Here is a 23474-nt window from a genome sequence, read left to right as displayed (position 1 = left end):
ACAAAAAAATGTTAGTTTTAGTTGACTGAATTGTAGATGTCATTAAATGTAAGTGGTCCACCAAAAACCTTATTAATTTTTAAAATTTACCAATTGAAATTTTTTGTTATATCTAGAGTTAAATTTAACGGAAATGACCAATATGACAAACATATATGTCTTTAAGGGACCAATCCGGGTCTTTTTTTCTTTAAGGGACCAATCCGAACTTTTTTTTCTTTAAGGGACCATTGTGAAACCTAAAATATCTTTAAGGGACCAATAGACTAATTAAACCTATTTATAAATGATCTCACACATATATATATATATTACTTAACCTCCACTTTATATATATTATTATGTTAATTATAAGGGTGAATGACTACTTCTGCCTCCAGCCATCTGGATGAGTTTTGGTATCCCATGTAAAATGTCATCTAGTACTACAAGAGAATAAAAACAAGAAATCTTCAAATTACAATAGTGAAATAATAATAATGAAAAATTACAAGGGGAATACCAAAACTTACCTGGGGTAAAAATGGTTTTACCCCTTGTTTTTATGTTAATTTGCTAGAAAAACGTAATCTACTACTTATATATTAAAACCGATTACCACTTAAGTTACTAATTTATCCTTATTATTTTTAATCACGTTGTAAATTTTATATCTTTCATTATAATTTCACTAAAAAAATATAGAAAGTGTTGTAAAAAATTGGACCTAATCACAATAATAAACCACATATATTTATATAAGTAATTAATCAAATAACGAATAACATAAAAATAAGAATAAACATTATAAAAACTTATCTTTATTGATTTCGTCAACCACCAGCCATGAACTTTCAAAACCATGAATGATCTGCAAAATAGTGAACCATCGAACAATACCTGAGGCGTGCTGATCGCACCGTCCTTAAGGATTTATCCGCCTCATAAGCGCAAATCCCCCAGGATTCAACAGGTCCTTCCCGGATATGAATCATATCCGAGGTGACAGAACTAGCAAGACATTATTGACACCGGTGATGTAATCCAGGAAGATAACACTCAATATTTATATGAAAATGTAATATTGATTTTTGTTAAAAACTTTATGTGGCCACGAACTCAATATGTTTTAGCCCCTTCTTCCTTTTATAATCCCACGTCCACATATATACTCATAGTATAAAATTGAGAAAAACCTCTTCTTTATTATAGCCATCATTGCTATTAACTAGGAGTAAGTAGGTAATATATCAAACGGAAAAGCAACGTGTTTATTGACCAAGTAAAATGTTACTTAACAATTCATTAATAATAATTTTAATTCTTTTAAAAACTATTATAATAACTTTAAAATAAATTACTTATATCAAAATTATACAACAATCCCCCACAATTTATTTTAGAGTTTAAAAGAATTCTCAAAAAACATTTCCTGGATTAACATCATTGATGTAAAGCATCAAACTGGTGTAGCAAGCTATATGAACCAGTCATAGACTGATAGTACTTAACACACAGTAACATTGGTGTAGCAAGCTATATGAACCAATGAAACTTGGCGTATGTTAGTGGTCTACCAATCGCATTACACCTCACATTTCTTGTTGTTGCCGCTGTGTTGCGCTAATAGGTCGTGCGCGTGCCTGGATTCTTTCATGAGTGCTCTAGAGATTTCGCCAATATCTCATACAAGCGGCCCCACTTGACATTCACATAGGTGATTTCATCAAGTGTATGCTGCAAATCATACACCACTCATAAGGGATATGAAATTCATTAAAAGCTTTATTGCTTACCCTCTCAATAATGCAGTGTCTAGCACTTTCTCACTCACACCATAAGAAAAGGACTAAGACAAATATTAATTGATTAATTTTTGGTGCTAGCAGATCTAACAAGTAACTTGTTCTTACCCATATGAACCTTATTCATGGGATCTCCAATCACAAAGGTCGAGTTCCTATCACTTGTTGATTTCAAATGGCTAAAGTCCAATTCCTCTCGATGTGTCACAAAATTATTTCTTCCCATGGGCTTTTCAAGTACGTACTTTACACAAGTGATGAAGACATAATTTTCTTTCATCAAGTAATATTGACTAAGACGTCTCTAAGTCAATTAATCTCATATTTTATCGAAGTCTATAATAATAAACTTGTTCTTCACAATAAATTCACTTATCGATTTTATTCTCATCGGCTCTTATATCCGATTAACATCATTGTATTATTTTAATACAATGGCTGATCACATTAATCAATATCTCATATATTTTCAAATCGATATTCATAATATAATTCATCAGGTCTACTTGAAAGACTATCAAGCGACAACACCCCCACATTTGTCAACATAGGTGAATTTTAATTCAGATCTACTTGAATGATTTCAAGTGACAGTGCCCCCTCAATAAGGACAATTTATAATTTCATATATTGAGATATATTTTCTCATAAAAAATTTCACTAAACATCATTGTATTATTTTAATACAATGGATAATCCACAATTTCACTAAACATCATTATATTATTTAATACAATGGATAATCTACAATATATTAAACATCATCATTGTATTATTTCAATACAATGGATACTCCACAATATACCATATTATATAATCACTGGTATCTCGAAAATATCTCATGAAACACAATCATGTTCAGGTCTACTTAGAATATTTCTAAGCGACAACGTCTCTATCACAATATATGTGTCTTCAATAAATTTCTCAATATCATCAAATTTTTCAACAAGATAGTATCTCCTAAATTTGCTTCTAACAATGCTCTAATAACTCGTATACATCTTCTCAAGTTATTGTTCTCATATATTCACAAATATCAACATGAATTCACAAATTATACATGCATCCATATACTTCTCAATTTACTAACAATAGAGAACACAATTAAGTAATATTTCACATTAAACTAAAATTTTCCAAATAGATATATTTTCACACATAAATTATTATATTAAACATGTCATGATAAAATTCTTATTATGAGACTGATCAAAAAAAAAAAAAAAAAATTCTTATTATGAGTTGTATAACCCACACACTTTCACACAGATTAAACAAGTGCACATACATATATCATCTTTTGTTTTTCCACCGGAAGAAACATAATATTATGAACTTGCACAAAATCCAATTAGGAATTGAATATATACTTTCAAGAATTACCATTCATTCTCATGGATGTTGAGTAAGATATAAAAATTATTCACAGAAATTTATATAGATCGATATATGTTTCACAATCAAATTAAACAAGCTCAATTAAAGAGAGACTTACTTGGATTTTTATATCACGTTTTTGCAACATTCATATCTAAGGGATTGCACTAACCATATACCATCATTTCGTGGATTGAAAATTCCAGCTATATATCCACATAATTCTTTATCACCCACTGTACTTAGGTATTCAAATTGTAGTTTTTCTCTCGCCGTAAAATTGGGGTTTTAGAGTCTGAGCATAATACAAGAGACTAAATCCTTAAGATTGTTGTAAAAAATTGGACCTAATCACAATAATAAACCACATATATTTATATAAGTAATTAATCAAATAACGAATAACATAAAAATAAGAATAAACATTATAGAAACTTATCTTTATTGATTTCGTCAACCACCAGCCATGAACTTTCAAAACCATGAATTATCTGCAAAATAGTGGACCATCGAACAATACCTGAGGCGTGCTGATCGCACTGTCCTTAAGGATTTATCCGCCTCATAAGCGCAAATCCCCCAGGATTCAACAGGTCCTTCCCTGATATGAATCATATCCGAGGTGACAGAACTAGCGAGACATTATTGACACCGGTGATATAATCCAGGAAGATAACACTCAATATGTATATGAAAATGTAATATTGATTTTTGTTAAAAACTGTATGTGGCCACGAACTCAATATGTTTTAGCCCCTTCTTCCTTTTATAATCCCACGTCCACATATATACTCATAGTATAAAATTGAGAAAAACCTCTTCTTTATTATAGCCATCATTGCTATTAACTAGGAGTAAGGTAATATATCAAACGGAAAAGCAACGTGTTTATTGACCAAGTAAAACGTTACTTAACAATTCATTAATAATAATTTTAATTCTTTTAAAAACTATTATAATAACTTTAAAATAAATTACTTATATCAAAATTATACAACAGAAAGAACATAAGATAAATACAAAAAAAAAATAGAAAAATTATAAGATAAATGCAAAAAAAAAAAAGATGATATGTTTAAAAATAGAAACAAAATAAATTATAGATAGAAACAAAACAATAAAAAACAAAACAGTCTATACGCATAAAAATAGGAAAAAAACAATAAAAACATTATAGAAAGTTAGTCAATAAAAAAAGTATAGAAAGAATATTGAAAAAAACAAGAATAAACCGCATAAAAATAAGAATATAGAAATAATTAAAAAATAAAAACAATACTTATAAAAAAATATAAATAAAAATATATTTTTATAAAAAAATATAAATAAACAATATTTTTTATCAAAAAAAAAGAAGAAAAGAAACATAAACAATATTACTACCAAGTTTACTACTAACCACTAATAATAATATACAAAGTTAATTAGGATCAAACTTACTAAATTACCCTAAATATTCCTAGGAAAATTTATAATTCTTTTTTAAAAATATACACGGGACCATTATTTATCACTGAAACTTAAAAAATTGAATAAATAAGTTTACAAGAAAAAACACAATAATTTCTCTTATATTTTAACAATATTATATAATAATTTTTTAAGACCATTATTTATCACTGAAACTTAAAAAATTGAATAAATAAGTTTACAAGAAAAAACACAATAATTTCTCTTATATTTTAACAATATTATATAATAATTTTTTAAATATGTAATTCTAAATAAATTTTCTACCTTAATATAATAATAAACTTAGATATCAAATAAAAGCCGATGGACCTTTAAACTAGTAAAAAAAGAAAAAAAAAAGAAAGCAGGAGCCATCTCATTTTTTGTCTGCTGACCCAACAAAGCTCACTCAAAATAAGCAGGCAAAACGCAGTAGAATTGATTTTAGCACAAAATTGTTCTTATCAAACAATGTTACTGTTTAACAACAACACAAATGCTTAAACCAAAACCAAAGCCAAAATCTTGGTGAATTCAATGCAGTTTGGATTATTACAGTTCAATACATGGAGAAGAAGAAATTGTTGTTGTTCCCATTAGGAACGATGATGACAACGAGTAAACGTGTTCAAGACAGAAGCAAGAACAAAAGAGTTCACGAACTTGAACTAACAACACAAAAATGGAAAATAACATCCAAAATCGTTTTCTTAATGGAACTTCTCAAACAAGAATCAGAAATTGTTATTCCTGTTCAACCCCTTTCAAAATATACTTTGGTTACAGATGAATAATTACTTTTTTGGGCTAAAGTTCCTACAAGACTTTAAAATTTTCATAAATAAATGTTATTTGTCGGTGAGCTAATACATGTGAAACACGGACACTCAACGAATTAGACGTGTCCTGGTGTCGGACATGCGTCGGTGTTTGACACCAACACTTACATTAAATTATGTCATTTTTTTAAATCGATTTGTCAGTGTTTGTGTCATGTCTAGTGTTAGTGTTTGTGCTTCATAGGCAGCCAACTCATGTAACAAGCAACTTTGTGCCAAAATAAACTAACTTTGAAAAGAAATTCCGCAACTTAAAAACTGGTGACAGCTAAAGATGCAAACAAGTTTTTAAAATTTTCTCAACATACCCCGCCAATTCCTTGTAAGTGTCACTTCCCTAGTTATCGCTAGATCCTTCTTCTAGGAAACATAGAATTGGTCATCGTGCAACCAACACTTACTTGGTCCATCCTTACGGTCCAAGGCACATGCAATTGAACGACCAATACTCGTTTTTCCCACTCCCCGGAGACCAGAAAGGCAGATTATTTTTCCTACATATAAGAAAGATCAGGAACCGTGTCAGACTTCTTCGCGAAGGCCATAAGCAAGCAAGCACCAAAGGCTTGAACGGTAGCAATATAGTATTTCAAGGGCCAATATCTTAAAGCAGTTTGAAAGGAACTAACCTATTTTCAAGAAACTATAGCAATATAGTATTTAGCAGACATTAAAACACAGATCAACATTTAGCAGGGTAGTATTTGTCGCAAACTATACACCAAGATAAATCTTTGGGATACATTACATAAATGAATGTAATTAGTTACCGTATGAAGTCCCTCTTAATTTCCCATCAGCTATGATTTCCAATATTCTTTCCTTCACATCAGTTAATCCATCCATAATAGAATTCATCAAGAATCTTTTGTTCCGAGTAACATCAGAGTTCTCATCACTGGATTGAGAAACTAACAGATTCAGACTCGCAATTTTGAATACAGTAAATTAGAAAAAACAAACATAGTTCTCATCCAAGGGCGTCTCAAAATTATGCTTGTGCATTTTCTAAACTATCAAATACATCTGTCTCACCACAAAGTTCTCCATGAGGCATACATTTAAATCTTAAATAATTTGAAATTACTCTAGCAATAGTAATAAGAATGAAATGCCATGTATACAAACCTGTATTTGCCACAAGGCAGTGCAATCAACCAGTCCAAGCAGTTACTGGTAACACTAAATTCACTAGAACTAGCCTCCAACAGCTGTAGCTTTGTGAGCACTGATCAGAGATTATAATTCTCATATGGCTTAACCAACTTGGATTTTTATGTAGTGTATGTAAAAGTCACCTAAGCAAATTGTTTTACATCAAACTTAGATTTTAATTAGACTGTTAATTAACTTAAAACACACATGCTTAATTTGTATAAGCATTTGCAAAGATGAACTCTTTTATATCACTCATTCTGCTACAACAAATAGAAAGGGAAATAAAGTCACAATCAAATTCATTCATCCTGGAAAAATGAGTCAATGCCTTGTCTTCCATTAAGTATTTCACAGACAGCACCAACCCTTTTTTTTTTTTTTTTATAAAACACAAGATGTCCATTCAATATTAGAATAAATCAAAGTTCGAAATTTTCTCTTCGACGAAATGAGTAAAATGACAATCCCACAGAAACCAACAAAGATGACATTAAAAAATAGATCAATCTCAGGGCCGCTGAGGAATGATTTTACTGGTTTTCCTGCTTTGACAACTTAAATACATAAGCAATATAAGCAATTGCATGTATTCGAGGAAAATTTGCTAATAGATGCTCAAGTGCTGAACCTCTGTAAAGATTTCTATTAGTCAGTAACCCAATAAAGTTCTTACATAACAGAATGAGGCCAAATGATCAAAAGCTAACAAACTACTAGAACAATCTTTAAGCAAAGGTCTTTCATAAAATATCACATATTACAAAGGTACCAAAAACATGATAATTTAGAGGGGGTAGAAAAGGCACAAAAGAAGTATCAAACTTTTAAATAATAAAAAACAAAAAACTAAAGCATTACAAGTCTAGTTGATTAAACCAAAACACAAAATCATTTATTCTTCTTGGGCATCTTTGTTTTTCTTTTTCTTGTGCTTCTTTTCACTCTTTTCAGCTTTGCTCTCGTCGTTTCCATTACTTATCTCTGCAGCATTATCTTTGGCTTCTTTGTCTTTCTTCTTTTTTTTCTTCTCAGATTTGTCCACTTCAGGGGAACCGTCTTCGCTCTTTTCCTTTTGCTTCTTTTTCTTCTTCTCAGACTTGTCCACTTCAAGAGAACCAACTTCATCCTTTACCTTGTGCTTCTTTTTCTTCTCCTTTTCAGCCTTATCCTCATCAGAAGCTGCCACATCTCCATTCTCTTTATCCTTCTTCTTTTTCTTCTTCTTTTCTGTCTTCTCACCTTCAACCTCCACCGCCGCATCATCTACTTTCTTGGTCTTCACCTTTTCTTCATCATCAACTTTAGACTTCTTAGTAGCAGGAGCAGGGCTATCGGCAGATTCATGTTTCTTTCTTTTACGCCCTTCACCATCACCATCCTTCTTAACATCCACATCGGCAACCTCTTTCTTCGCATCTTCAGTAGCAGCCGCCATTCCTGCAATAACACTATCCCCACCGGCAGGCAAAACAACATTCCTCAACCACTCTTGAGGAGTACTCTCATTTGGCTTCCCATGCTTATCCAACTTCCCTGAAGCAATCAGCTTCTTCTTCATAGAAGCCCTAGGACCCAAACCCCATTTCCTCGGATAAGTATCCCTATCCATAACCACCCTCTTGATCTTAGCAACAACACCATGATCACAAGTAGCCATAACAGCAGTAGTCATCTCAGCAATACCAAGAGCAATAGCTTCGCCCTTAGTAGTCATAAGCACAACCTCCTCACCAGCTTCAATATCATTCTCAAACCTAAGTAACCCCGGAATCATCAACTTAGCACCATAACAAATAGCATTAACAGCCGAATCCTTAACAACTAATCTCTTATAACTAGTCAAAAGTACCTCTAAAGGCATAACAACCCTCCTCAAATAAGTCTCATCGCGATAATTATCATAAACCCATTGAGCATCCATAACATCATGCATAGAAACCATATTATCTTTCTCACCCATAATCCCTGACCTAACCCTCCTAAGCTCTTGCATATGAGCACCAACACCAAGAATTAAACCCAAATGAACACACATAGTCCTAACATAAGTACCCGCCTCACACGAAATCCAAAAAACAACTAAATGTCTTTCAGCATCATATTCAAGCATTTTACTTTCATAAATAGTTCTAATCCTAAGTTGTCTTTTAACAGCAGAAATCAAAGGTGGTCTTTGAAAAACAGCACCAGTTAATGTTTCAAGAGCACGAGCTACCTTAGAAACATCAGGAACAGCAGAATGAAGCCGAGCAATACAAACATACTCTTTTCCAGCACCTTGTTGAGATTTAACAAGTCTTGTTGCTCTGTCAATACAAACAATCAAATTACCAGTAACTTTAGGATCCAATGTACCACTGTGACCGGTTTTCTCGACACGAAGAATCCGCTTTATCCAAGCAACAACTTCATGAGAAGATGGATTTGCAGGCTTGTCAAGGTTGAGAACACCGTATTTGAGATAATCAGCAAGTGGCCGCTTCAACGGTGAGTGACCGGCGGGAAGAGGTGTGTAGTGACCGGTACGGACATTGAGACGGTCGTAGTTTTTCAAAAGGATTGGCCAATTTGATGTGTCAATTGTTGGTGATATTTTTTCTGGTTTGATCATGAAATCTTTGTTGTTTTGTTGCTCCTCCGTTTGTTGTTGTTCTTCTTCGCCATGTTTGTTGGTGTGTTTCTTCTTCTTCTTGCCTTCTGATAAGGATGAAGAGAGCGCCATCGATTGTGACATGGTGGGCGGGACTGCGGCGGCCGGTGGGTTTGAAGAAATGGTTAGGGTTTAGGGTTTTGGAGTTGTGAGAGAGGGAGAGACAGAGATATTTATATAGACGTTTTTTATTTTAGGTTAACGGGCCTTAGTTATATTGGATTGTTGGGCCTTAGTCAAACTAAGGTTGACAAAATGGATTCGAGTCCGTCGGGCCGACTCGTTTAAACTGACAATTTTTTGAAAAATGTCGTTCGCTATTTAAGTAGTGGATGTTATGAAAAATAAATCTGGTAGGATGTTTTTGGGGTGTATCCGCTAAATCTAAGTAGCGGAGAGATGTATTTTTATAAATTTGTAGGGCGCGCGAGAAAATGAGTAGGGTGACAAAAAAAATTTCTCTTTTTGTAGATTGAGTTGAGATTTTGAGCTCGGTATGTTAAATTTGTTTGTTTTGCTTAACTCGCTTAAAAAATGGGCAGAGACGGGTTGTCCTATGAACATTTTTAAAATATACTCCATCTACAAATTGAGTGATCCAATTGACTGTTGTACACTATTCAAACATTTTGGTTTGATCATATTTTTCTACCGATAAATAAAAATAAACATTAGTATATAAAATGTTATTGGATTCATCTCGATTAGTATTTTATAAATATCAATTTTTTTATAATTTTTACTATGATACAATTAAAAATATTAATCTTCAAAGTTATGCATGAAACATTCAACTGAGTCACTTAATTTTAGACGAAGGGAGTACTTTTATTTTTCTTTTTAACTGAGATTGAAAATGGATCAGTTTATTGAGCTCAATCCAATAATTTTTGTTTCTTTACAAATATGTTATTTAATGGTTAAAATTAAGTTTCTAATTCCATTGTGAATGTTTCTTGGAAGATGGCTCTTTGGTTCCGAGTTGAGGAGAGGGCTGGTGGAAGCTTCAAGCTAACTACTACGATGTCAATGGGAGCAACATATGTTCACGACATCGATGGTGAATGATTGAGACTTTTGTTTCATTATGTTGGATTTGTTTTGAGACATATATTGATGCTTGATTTTATTTCGAGACTTCTTTATGTTGAAAAATGACATTGTTTCAATTGATATATGAATTTTGAAGTACTTGATATGTCAGTGCCTATTACTACGAAAATTTGGAATGAGTTGAAACCAAATTGATATTGTTAGAGGGTGTTTGAAAAAAAATAAGAAAAACAGATAAATAAAAGCAAGGTGATATAAAAGCAAGGTGATATTTATGTAATTGTGATAAAAGTTTCTCAACAAAAAATAATAAGCAAACAAAATTATAAAAAAAAATTATCTAGTGGGTCGGCTGGGCAGCTCGCTTGTAAATAGGATAGACATGGTGTTTGAGCCTGAACCCCTAAGTTGATCCGCTCTACCCCTACTTTTAGTCGGACTTAAACGGAACGGGTCACCTACTTTGCCTCCCCAAATAAAGTATTGACCACACCGAGGGATCCTATTTGTAATTATTGGAGTTTTATAGACAATTGTTATATTTTTCCTTGGGGCATATATTGAGGAAACTACGTGGAGAAAGTATGTCTTAAAAGTCCCTCATTATGTTTGTTGAAAGTGTAAAATTAATTTTATCAATACAAGGTTTGGAAAATGGACTTCTCAATCTTAATTTTTTTTTTTTTTTTCAGTTTTACTCAATTTTCACATCTCAACTCTCAATTAACTTTTTTTCATTTTTTTAAACTTAAATATTATTCTATATGTATAACTCAATGGTCTAGATACCACATTAATTCCTCAAGTTTTTTTTTCCACTCGAGAAAATCCATTCTCCAAGTTTTGTACTTTCACAAACAGCACCAACCCCCCCTTTTTTTTTATTATAAAACACAAGATGTCCATTCAATATTAGAATAAATCAAAGTTATTTATAGTTATTTATAGAGTTATTTATAGGGTTTTGAAGTTGTGAGACAGAGATATTTATAGTTATTTTATTTTATTTTAGGTTAACGGGCCTTGGTTATGTTGGATTGTTGGGCCTTAGTCAAACTAAGGTTGACAAAATGGATAGGAGTTCGTCAGGCCGACTCGTTTAAATTGATATTTTTATACGAGATTTACTTCGACCACCCCATCAGTTTCTCGCGCGTTGTACGCGTTTTTCATTTTACTCTTTCGTTACTTAATTATCGTACGTTATAAAATGAGAATTTTTTGAACAATGTCGTATGCTACTTTTTTTACTTAAGTAACAGACGTTATAAATAATAAGTATGCTAGGGTGTTTTTCGGGTGTGTATCTGCTACCTAAGTAGTGGACAATGATATTTTAATAAAATCGTAGGGCGTGCGAGAAAATGAGTAGGGTGGCAAAAACAAATCCTTTTTTGTAGATTGGGTTGAGATTTTGAGCTTGGTATTTAAGTTTGTTTGTTTTGCTTAACTCGCGAACACTTTTAAAATATACTATTTTTTTTGGGTACATTTTTAAAGAGGTGCAACACAAGGACTTCTCAGGAAGTCACCCATCCTAATACTACTCTCGTCCAAGCACGCTTAACTGTGGAGTTGATGGGATCCGGTGCATTAGTCCTGGTATGATCGCACCTAAATATACTATTTTTTTTAACTGACATAAATGGAACAATTTATTGAGCTCAATCCAATAATTTTTGTTTCTTTACAAATATGTTATTTAATGATTAAAATTAAGTTTCTAGTTCCATTGTGAATGTTTCTTGAAACATGGCTCTTTGGTTCCGAGTTGAGGAGAGGGCTGGTGTGGAAGCCTCAAGCTAACTACAACGATGTCAATGAGAGCAACATATGTTCCCGACATCGATGGTGAATGATTGAGACTCTTGTTTTATTATGTTGGAACTGTTTTGAGGCTTATTTTGATGTTTGGTTTTTATTTTAAGACTTGTTTAAGGTTGTTGGATTCTGAAACGACCTATATGCTTTTATGCCCCAAAAAAACTCGAAATACACCTAATTTTGATCCCAGATTCTGAAATCAACTTTGATTGGAAACATATAATCCGAAATTGATTGAAACAAGGGTAACACATATGAAATGAAATATGAGTTTATTCGGATTAACTTATTTTTGAGTTTATATAAACAATTTATGCAATTTTTATGTATAATTATAAGATTGTCAAGGAACTTTATAATAAAATAGTTTATAAAAATACAATTTTCACTAGTGTAAACTTATAAAATAATACTCCCTCAGTCCCATATTATAAGTAAAAAAAAAAAATCACTTTTTCATGTCTCAAATTATAAGAAAAAAAAATCAACTTTTATCATTTTTAAAATAGACTTTTACTTAACTTACTCTCTCTCTTCTTTTCCCCATAATCAATAAGCAATAAAAACTCTTTTTACATCTTCTCATAAAACTTATTTCAACAAAAACACAAAAAGTCATTCTTGAAATTATCACATTTTACTTTTCTTAATAAGTGTGAAAATATAGACTTTTTCTTATATTATATAAGTTGTTTGCATAAACTCAAAAATAAATTAATCAATATAACACGTGTAGAGCATAGGTCAACAAGAACATGGAAGAGAAACGTATCGTGCATGCTATATTACACGTAGAATGCATAGATATTAAGTTATGTCGTAGAGTGTTACAGGGCATGGAAAAATCATAAAACATACTCTCTCCATTTTTTTATTTGTCATTTTAGAAAACATTAATTATTTCAAATTATTATGGCAAGTGGCGGAATCAGAAAAAATATTGTGGATTGGCCAAAAAATAGTTAATCTATTTTTAAATTGAATTTGTCTGTCCCTCTATGTTCATATGTTTCAATTTTGGTACAACAATCTATATTTTTACTCTAAAAATTGTGTTTTTTGGCCATAAATGTTATTTATTGTCTCCAACATTGAATCTAAAGATGAAATATTTAATTTATTTTTTTGTATTAAAATTCACTATTTTTACGGAAAAAAAAATTGAGATATGACTAAAATTGCAACAAATGTGAAAATATGGGACTTAAAAAATTAAATATTAATTACACATTTTTTTTATGTCATTTCATATTTATATATGCTAGTTCAATTGCTAATTTTATCTAATCCTATAAATTCAATCAATTATGAACTAATATATTTACACTAATACTTGAACTAATATGCGTACCGAGTCACTTATAATCATCAATAATAACCTCTAAATTAAAATTTACATCAATATTTGTACAAATATGTACATTGAATGACTTTTTTTAACCAAACAAACTTAATTCATATCATTAACTAATAAATGTTCAATACATAAGGGAATAATCTCAAATCTATGGAAACTAGCCCAAACATTGGCCGCCCTAGCAAGAGTATGAGCAACCAAATTCGCTTGTCTCCGAACAAACTTAACCTTAAAGTTTATAGAAGAAGATGACATAAGAAGAAGAATGTCGTTAACAATTAAATTAAATTCCGAATTGCCCCGTCTTCTCGAATGGATAGCGTCAATCAACAACTTTGAGTCACTTTTAAATTGAACTCGCACAAATTCACAATGGATAGCCTCTTTCATAACATGTAATAGTGTCCATGCTTCGCCTTCCACAATAGAATAAACAGGCTGCTTCCATTGAGTCAAGCCAGCCACAAACTGCCCATTGGTATCGCGAAAACAAATATACCCATAGAAGTAACACCGGATCCAACTACAAACGCAACATCAACATTACATTTTATCCATCCTACTCCTGGTTTCTCCCACTGAATCGACCAAGGATCCTCAACAAGAACAACATTATGATGTTGCAGCTGGTAGACAGTAAACCATTCGTTCCAGACGACGAACGTCATTCTACCAACTTGGCTCAGTGATTGAATATTATCATTCCAAAGCTTGTCGTTTCGGTTATGCCAAAATAACGATGCTATACCCTTCCTATCGTTGCACTATCCTCGTTTTTGCACATTCCAAACACTCTGTCCGCGAGTGTCCCGTGCTGGTAAGCAGCATTCTGCAGTAACTGTGATAGACCGGCTGCCGGCCAACACTCACGGGCTGCTACACATCCAAAAAATACATGAATATCATCCTCCACCTCATCATCACACATGAGACGACTTAGTTCACAATCTACATAACGTTATGTCAATCGCACCCGAGTCGGCAGACACCCCTACACAACCTCCAAAGTAAGTGACACGTTTTGTGAGGAGCTTGAGCTTTCCAAATATCATTCCAATTATCCTCAACATGATGCCTATCATTTCGAATAATACATCTCATGACTAGTTTGTATCCATATTTAACTGAATAGTACCCATCCCTTTCCTCTTCCTAAATCACTTTATCCTCTTTAACCGATCTAATAAGACGGGTTGCAATAATCTCTTTCACTACCGGTCCTGTAACACAAGTTACGAATCTTAGCTATATCTCATGCTTTATAACTCTCAAGTAACAAGTCTTTAACAAATAAATGATACACCTCTTCCACTTGAGGTGAAGACACCCAACGATCACCCTTTCCACGCAGTCATGGATCATACATAACACGGATCATGTCACCACTACCAATCCGCCACCTACACCCACGTAAAAGAATTTGTCTAGCCTTCCAAATACTTCGCCACGCGAAGCTAGGATTATAGCCCAAAGATGCTTCGAGTAACGAAGAGCGCGGGAAATACCCTGCTTTAATTAGTTTAGCCGCCAACGAGTTTGGATTTTGAATGATGTTCCATGCTTGTTTCGCCACCATAGCCATATTGAACGCTTCAAAGTTACGAAAGCCCAAACCACCCTTCGTCTTAGGGAATGCAAGTTTGTCCCAAACTAACTAGTGGGTCCCTTTATTGTTGTTACTCCTACCTCCCCACCAAAAAGCATTTAACATTTTCTCAATATCGTCAATGAGTGAGGACGGAAGAATAAACATACTCATCGCATATGATGTGATGACTTGAAGCACAAATTTTATCATAACCTCCTTGCCGACTTTAGACAATGCTCTCTCTCCAAGAATTCATTTTCTTCCAGATACGGTCTTTGATGTAAGAGAAAATCGCTTTCTTACTCCTGCCTATCATCGACGGCAGACCAAGATATATACCTGTTCCTAAAACATGTCGGACACCAAGGATACTAGAGAGGTCTTCTTTAGCTGCATGAGGCATACTGCGACTAAAGAATACTTCGGACTTGGCCAAATTTATTTCTTGACCGGAGGCTAATTCATAAGTATGTAGGATGTTCATAAGGTGATTTACCTCTACTACACTTGCTCTGCAAAATAAGAAACAATCATCCGCAAACAAAAGATGAGACACCTCTGGGGCGCCACGACAAATCATCGCTCCATGAATAACTTAAAATCATTAATAATACATTTAAATTAATACTCTACATAAAAAATAAAAAAAAAATTGGGTGGAGGTGGGTCGTGGCCCACCGCAACCCACCCCTAGGTCCGCTAGTGATTATGACCGCATTTTAATAAAAACTAATTAACACTATATATTTGAAAAATTAAAGATTTTTTTTTGTACATAACATATTAAATTTATTTGTTTTTACATCATATATTAAATTTATTGGAAAGAACAAGTTTGTGCAAAAAAAAAATACTAGTGAATTAAAATTAGGATATAATAGAAAGATACAGTGCAAAAAACACATTTTCTTAATTTGATATTTTTTTTTCTTTTCTAAAATGATAAATAATAAAGAATCCAGAGAATATGTGATATGTGCATAGCTTGCAATCTCCTCTGTTTCATATGCTGCAAAAGCAAAACAATCTGTTTTTATTTATTTTTTAAACGGCAAAATATTATTAATAATAACCAGTCTCTGCACAAGAGAAACAAAGGCCGAGAAACAATATGCTTTTATGATAGCTAATTCAAAAATCCGTTTGAAACTTGTTTTATTTTCACTATGGGTTCCCCATTTTTCATTAGTGCACCTCTGTCTTCAAGTATCATTGTTCAATACAGCTTTTGTCCCAATTTCACAATTTTTACTTCCGGTTGTTGGAAATAACCACATGACAACTCAAAGTTCACCATTTTCTACTACACCTCTATTTCTACAGCATAATGGCCATGATCATGGAACATAAGCTAATATGAAATCGATTCGAAATCTAGGATTTGAAAATGGACTCGTTCGGATCGTAGGATCCGAAACAACACTTTAGGAACAAAATCGCAGAAACAATGCAAAAACAATGAAGGGCTTAGAACGCAAAAATGCAGTAAAGGGTATTTTTATCACATACAACTTCATCATTCTTTGTGAAATTTTAGTGAATGCTTTATTCTTTCTCTTCCAAACCTATGAATATGTAAGAGTCAATTGTTTTGTGTTGTTGAAGGATTTCAAGTGTTGAAATTTTTAGGTTTAATTTGGGATATTTGGTTTGTTTAGGTCGTAATTATGAGGTATTTTGATGCTTTGATGTTAGATTGTAGTTGTGGTTGTGCTCTAGAGGTAATATTGGCTATGCTTGTAATTATGAAGTGTTTTGATGCTTTGAAATATCCATTCGGATCCTATGTTCCTAAGTGTTACAATTTTGGGTCCTACATCCAAAGTGCTCTAGAGGGTAATTTCGCCAGTTTGGGGGATAAAAGCATTATAGGGGGCCTAAAGAGTAAATTTCCAAAATGGGTTGGAGTCCATTAGGCTAACCCATTTAATCCGTCATTTTTTTTTGCAAACTAAGGGTCTGTTCGGTAAAAATAAGCTATAAGCTAGCTGATAGCTGAAAAACTAGCTTATAGCTGATAGCTGAAAAGCTAGCTTATTGAAATTAAAGTGTTTGGTAAAATTAGCTTTTAAAGTGGTTATTAAATATAAAATTACATAATTGATAGTGGGTAGTTTATTTTTTAGAGTGGGTAGTTATTAAATTAAAGGGTAAAAATGGAATAAAGTGTAAAAAGCTATAAGCTATAAGCTCAAATGCTACTTGAAATAGCATCTGAAAAAAAGCTATAAGCTAGTACAAAAAGCTTGTTACCAAACACCTCTAATTTTTTGAAACAAGCTTATAAGCTCATATAATAAGCTATAAGCTAGCTTATTTGTATTACCAAACAGAGCCTAAACTGAAATTTTGAGATCGATACTTGAAGTTGGTCCGCTTCACTTAACTCACTAAAAAATAGGCGAAGGTTAGTTGACTTGCGAACATTTTCAAAAGCTACTATTTTTTTGGACTAAGATTGACAATTATGCAAGTTTATTGAACTCAATCCAATAATTTTTGTTTGTTTACTGATATGGTAAAATAAACTTATATTTAATTAGATTGTTGGGCCTTAGTCAAACTAAGGTTGACAAAATGGGTTGGTTGTTGGGCCGATCCATTTATCCAGTCATTTTTTGCAGATTCAATTGAAATTTTGAGCTCCATATTTTAAGTTGGTTCTTTCTACTCAACTCAACTCGCTTAAACAATGAGCAGAGATGATTGGTCTGTGAACATTTTTAAAAGCTACTATTTTTTTTATGAGATTGAAAATGGAGCAGTTTATTGAGCTTAATCAAATTATTTTTCTTTCTTTACAAATAGAATTTAATTTATATGTACCGTCGATGTAAAGTTATTTTGCACATGCGTCCAATAATATACCGACACATCATGTATGGTAATTAAAACACATAATGTGGCAACGCGTCATTGAATGTATGTGTAAAAAAAATTACACCGACGGTTATGATATTTAATGGTTAAAATTTGGTTTCCAACTCCACTTTGAATGTTTCTTGAAACATATAGCTCTTTGTTTCCGAGTGATGATGAGTAGAGGGATCAGGGATGGTGGAAGCTTCAAGCTAATTACTACGACGTCAATGGGAGCAACATATGTTCACGAAGTCGATGGTGATTGTCCTAGATTAATTTCATTATGTTGGATTTATTGTGTGATTTATTTTGATGTTTGATTTTATTTTGAGACTTGTTTAAAGTTGTTATATTTTTGTTGATGCTTGATTTTATTTTTAGACTTGTTAAAAGTTGTTATACTTTGTTGATGCTTTATTTATTTTGAGACTTCTATATGTTGATGCTAGTTGTGATAAAAATAATACAAAAGAAAATAAAAAAATTGACCTAAAAGCAATTTATATCGAAAAAAGTTGTTATATGTTAGATTAGTTTCCTACTTTGATGCATATATTTCATCTTGTTTCTGTTTCTATATGCCAGTTCCATATATATATATTCTATTAATCTTTTATTGTCGGCATAATCTTCTTTGATATATTTTTTTATTTTATTTAAAAGTTGTTATATGTTATCTTTCTAATCTTTGAAGATAAAATTATAATTACGTCATAGAGTATTTGAAATATAATTTAAATTGATGAAGATAAATGAGGTACTGTACATGTACATGCATTCCTCCGATCTTTTGCTATAAGAAACAATCTAATTTTTTAAATTTATTAGATAAATATTTAATCTATAATATAAATTAGATAAATTAATTATTAAAAATTCAAAAGTTTGTTATAAAAAGTAGCCTACTTTATGGTAAAATTTGTTACTATATATATATATATATTAGGTTGGTTACTACTATTTGATGGTAACTAACAGGATTGGTGTCTGTCTTCGTTTAAGGTTTGGGTTTGGGATTTTATATCTGAACTGTGGTTCCTTCCTTCCTTACGTCTTGTACAATGGAGACGGAATCCGATACCGAAGCAGAAGAAAAGTACGAATCAGAGTCAGAATGGCATACAGAATCAGATGAATTAGAGTTGGAATCGGAGGAGTCAGAAGAAGAGTCGGAGTTGGAGTTGGAGTCGGAATCAGAATTGGAACACGAATTATCAGAAGAAGAAGAAGAAGAGTCGAAATCAGAGTCGTCGGAGTCGGAAGAGAGCTGGATATCCAAACCTATTGAAGAACTAATGGAGAGTGACTTCTATAGATATGATGATGACCCCACCCTTTATCATTTTTTTTGTTCGCGCTTTGAGTATAAGAATAAAGCACAAAAGAAACTAGATGAAGAAACAGAAAAAGCTGTAGCTGAGTACGTGGAGCGCACTCGCAACCTAAGTCCCTTTGATGCTATCCCTGTTCCACCCAAGGCAAATAAATTTGGCAATAACTGGGCTAAACCCACTGATATTACCAATCATGAACTTCACACTCGTCTCATTCACCTCTCAAATCTTGCTTTGGCCAAGTACAATGCTCGCAATGATCAGGTAATTAATTAATTCTAAGCTACTTAACAATCTAATATAGGTATGTATATGTTTATTAGATCCATCAACTCAATTATATATTCTTCTAACTAGGGTGCAAGATATGTGTTTGAGAAGCTTGTCAAGGCAACCTGGAGGTTTATTCCTATTAGTACATATTACATTACCTTTGAAGCAAAAGATGCTACTCATGTTGATACTTCCAACTGCCCCGCTATAATTTTCCAAGCCCACGTCTGGGACAGGACTCTATCTGAGAAACCATCTGTGGTCAAGTCGTGTTCCATTAAGCCAACTTAACCTACTTGGCATCAATTCCATAAGCAGTCATTACCATAGTTGGTTTGTTTCATTTATAACTTTTGATATTATCTCCATCATGACATTAGGCCAGACTAGCTAAAGTTCCATTGAGATTTGAATTCGTTTAATTATATAATTGTTTATATCCTTTTCTTCAATATCACTTCTTGTCTCCATTTTGAAGCTGCATTGTGTTTCTTCAACAGTTTGAGTTCCAAGATTGAAACACCTTGGTTTCCTTTTCCCCGTCTTGTGATGTATTTTCATTTGTTTCATGTTTAAACTATATCAAATTAAACTACTGTAATTTTAAAATAGTTATACTCTCGTTAATATCCCTTATTTTGATTCGATGGTTATTAATGAGTCACTTATAAACTTAGTGTTACAAGTCTCACATTGACTAGAAATATGACATAGATAGTCTTTATAAGTGTAGTGCAAACTTCAACTCTCAAGCTAGCTTTTTGTGATTGAGTATATGTTAAGATAAGTCAAATATTTTGTTAACTAAATTAGGCATTGAAATATTATGTTAGCTGTAAATTAGTCAATTTTACAGGGTAATGTTAATTGGCAGCTGTCATTCCCTTAATAGAAGAGGAATTATAGGGACTCTTGTGTATATATGTTGTATTACTCTATGAATAAAATATAATGAAATTATTCTCTGAAACTTTTCTATATGGTATCAGAGCCAACACCGCCTTCCTCTCTACAATATAGGAATCGGTGCTTGTTGGTTTCTTTGAATAATTTCTGATGGCTTCTTCCGAGAATAAAAAATCGGAGAAACCCAATTCTTCCGCTGCGATCCATATGCAAGAAGCGCTAACCCCGGAACGACTTGATGGCAGCAACTATGACGAGTGGTCGTTGAATGCGCAAAACAAGATCAGAGGCAGAAAACGTTGGGGTTATGTCACCGGAACAAAAGCTGCCCCTAAAGACCAGAAATCGGACGATTATGAAGCATGGGAAGACGAAAACTGCTTGGTCAAGTCTTGGCTTCTGGACTCTATGGCCAAAGAAACCAGATCGCTCTTCATTCGCTTGGCTACGGCAAAGGAAATTTGGGACACCGTGAAGGAGACGTACTCAGTCAACAAAGATGCATCAAGAGCATATCAATTGTATCATGAGGTAATCTCTACTCAACAAAATGGTGGATCTATTATTACATACTTTAGTAAATTGCAAAGGTTATGGCAAGAGTATGATGCTATTAATGATTCTGCCATGGAATGCTCTAAAGATGTTGAGAAGTATAACAAGATGGTTAATTCTCAACGGGTTTATGTTTTTTTGGCTGGCCTGGATTCACATTTGGATGGAGTTCGTGGTCGTATCCTTGCTACCACTCCACTCCCAAATGTTCAATCAGTTTATGCAACTGTTTATGCTGAAGCAAATCGCCAAGAAGCTATGCTTGGTAGTGAGCGTACGGAGGGGTCTGTTTTTGCTGTGAAGAAGTACCCTAAGAAAGGAATTCGTAAGTGTACCCACTGTAATGGTAATAATCATTTTGTGGAAGGATGTTTTAAACTCCATGGATATCCAGATTGGCATCCAAAAGGAAAAAATAATTCCACTAACAAGGCAGAAAATATGCAGAACCATAATTCTACGGCTGCTGGATTCGTAACCAAGTCAGGTATATCTAACTCTGCTCTTAATCTTTCTGTTGTTACTAGAGGTAGAGATTGGATAATCGATACAGGTGCTACTGATCATATGACTTGTGATCGTCATGTATTTACTAATTTTTCCTCTGGTGTTTCTAATTCTAAAACTATCATTATTAATGTCAATGGAGTCTCATCTCCTATTGAAGGTGTTGGTACTGTATTTCTCTCACCCTCCTTATCAATACCCGATGTCTTATTTGTTCCTACTTTGAACTGTAACCTTCTCTCTGTCAACAAATTAACCAAATCACATACTTGTGTTGCTATGTTTTACCCAACTCATTGTCTTTTTCAGAATATACATACCAAGGAGAAGATTGGCAGTGGTAGGCAAAGTGAAGGACTGTATTATCTTGAAAATGTTTCGCAACAAACCCATTATGGAGCATTGGCCCATCTTGCAAGTGATCACATATAAGATAAAAATAAAAAGGAAATTTGGCTTTGGCATAGACGATTAGGACATCCTTCTTTTTGTTATCTAAAGAAATTATTTCCATCGTTATTTCATAAATGCAATATTTCAGATTTTCTTTGTGAAACTTGTGTAATGGCAAAAAGTCATCGTGCTGTTTATCCTTTAAGTAATAAAAAAACTGATTTTCCTTTTTCGTTAGTACACACAGATGTTTGGGGCCCTGCCCCACAATCTACGCATAATGGAAAAAAATGGTTTATCAGTTTTGTTGATGATTGTACTCGGGTAACTTGGGTATATTTGCTAAAACATAAAAGTGATGTGTATGATGTGTTTCGTTCCTTTCATCAAATGATAGTTACACAGTTTAACACATGTATAAAAGTCATTAGATCTGATAATGGAGGGGAATATTTTAAAACGGAATTAATGGAGTTCATGAATTCCAAAGGCATTTTACATCAAACTACATGCCCTTACTCACCCCAACAAAACGGAGTGGCTGAGAGGAAAAATAGACATATATTAGAAGTGACAAGATCACTCTTAATAGATGGTAATGTTCCATCTCATTTGTGGGGCGAGGCTGTAAACTCTGCCGTATATTTGATTAATCGAACCCCTTCTAGTGTGCTTAAATTTAGAAGACCTTTAGATGTGTTGTCTGATCATTGTATTCTTCCTCCCATTGTTCATTTACTTCCTCATGTTTTTGGATGTGTTATATATGTGCACTTACACCCACATCAACGTACAAAGCTTGAAGAACGAGCTGTTAAATGTGTCTTTGTAGGATATGGATCAACTCAAAAAGGTTATCTTGCTTATCATCCCACATCAAAAAAAATTTATATTTCTATGGATGTGACATTTCATGAAGATACTTTTTTTTATGTCGATTCTACACTTCAGGGGGAGAATGAAAATGAAGTGCAATATCATGATGTTAGTTTGTTTGACATTTCAAATGTAAAATTATCTTGTGAGGATCACTCTGCAAGAAGTGAGCCGGTCCCAAATATGGACATTCCACTTTTAGATAATACAGTGCCTTCTGATCATATCCAACTAGCTCAATCTTCTCCACAGGTTCAACACGACCCCTCAGAGGTATCTCTTGATCCTATCTTTGATAATACACATATAGATGAAGTTGATCTTGTTTTTGATTCTGAAATTGATTCTTGTTTGCATGAAACTGACCATGAAATTGATCCTTGTTTACATGAGACCACCATCACACCTAACCCTGAGTCGACTACCATCCAATATAATCTTCCACCCCGTTCTAACCGTGGTAAACCTCCTGTTAGATATGTGCCTGACCTTCAATCCAAAGTTAAATATCCCATTAGTAATTATGTGTCATCTCACAAGTTATCTCGGTCATATGCATCATTTGTATCACAATTATCCTCAATTTCTATTCCTAGTAATGTACAGGAAGCTTTAGCAGATCCTAGATGGACCGAAGCAATGGTTGAGGATATGGCAGCTTTAGAAAAGAACAACACTTGGGA

General features: G+C 33.1%; 1 protein-coding gene and 1 pseudogene across 1 annotated transcript; both read right to left on the bottom strand.

Moving 5' to 3' along the window:
• Positions 1-7233: 7233 nt before the first annotated feature.
• On the bottom strand, positions 7234-9467 carry LOC123897443 (H/ACA ribonucleoprotein complex subunit 4-like). Its single transcript, XM_045948090.1, has one exon. It carries the CDS (start codon positions 9345-9347, stop codon positions 7506-7508), a length of 1842 nt encoding a protein of 613 aa, XP_045804046.1. The 5' UTR covers positions 9348-9467; the 3' UTR covers positions 7234-7505.
• Positions 9468-11815: 2348 nt separating this feature from the next.
• Positions 11816-11932, bottom strand: LOC123900246 (annotated as a pseudogene).
• Positions 11933-23474: the final 11542 nt, after the last annotated feature.

The sequence above is a fragment of the Trifolium pratense genome, linkage group LG7, assembly GCF_020283565.1.
Source record: "Trifolium pratense cultivar HEN17-A07 linkage group LG7, ARS_RC_1.1, whole genome shotgun sequence".
NCBI lineage: Eukaryota > Viridiplantae > Streptophyta > Magnoliopsida > Fabales > Fabaceae > Trifolium > Trifolium pratense.
The sequence above is the reverse complement of the archived record's forward strand: the minus strand, read 5'-3'. Positions and strand labels throughout refer to the sequence as shown.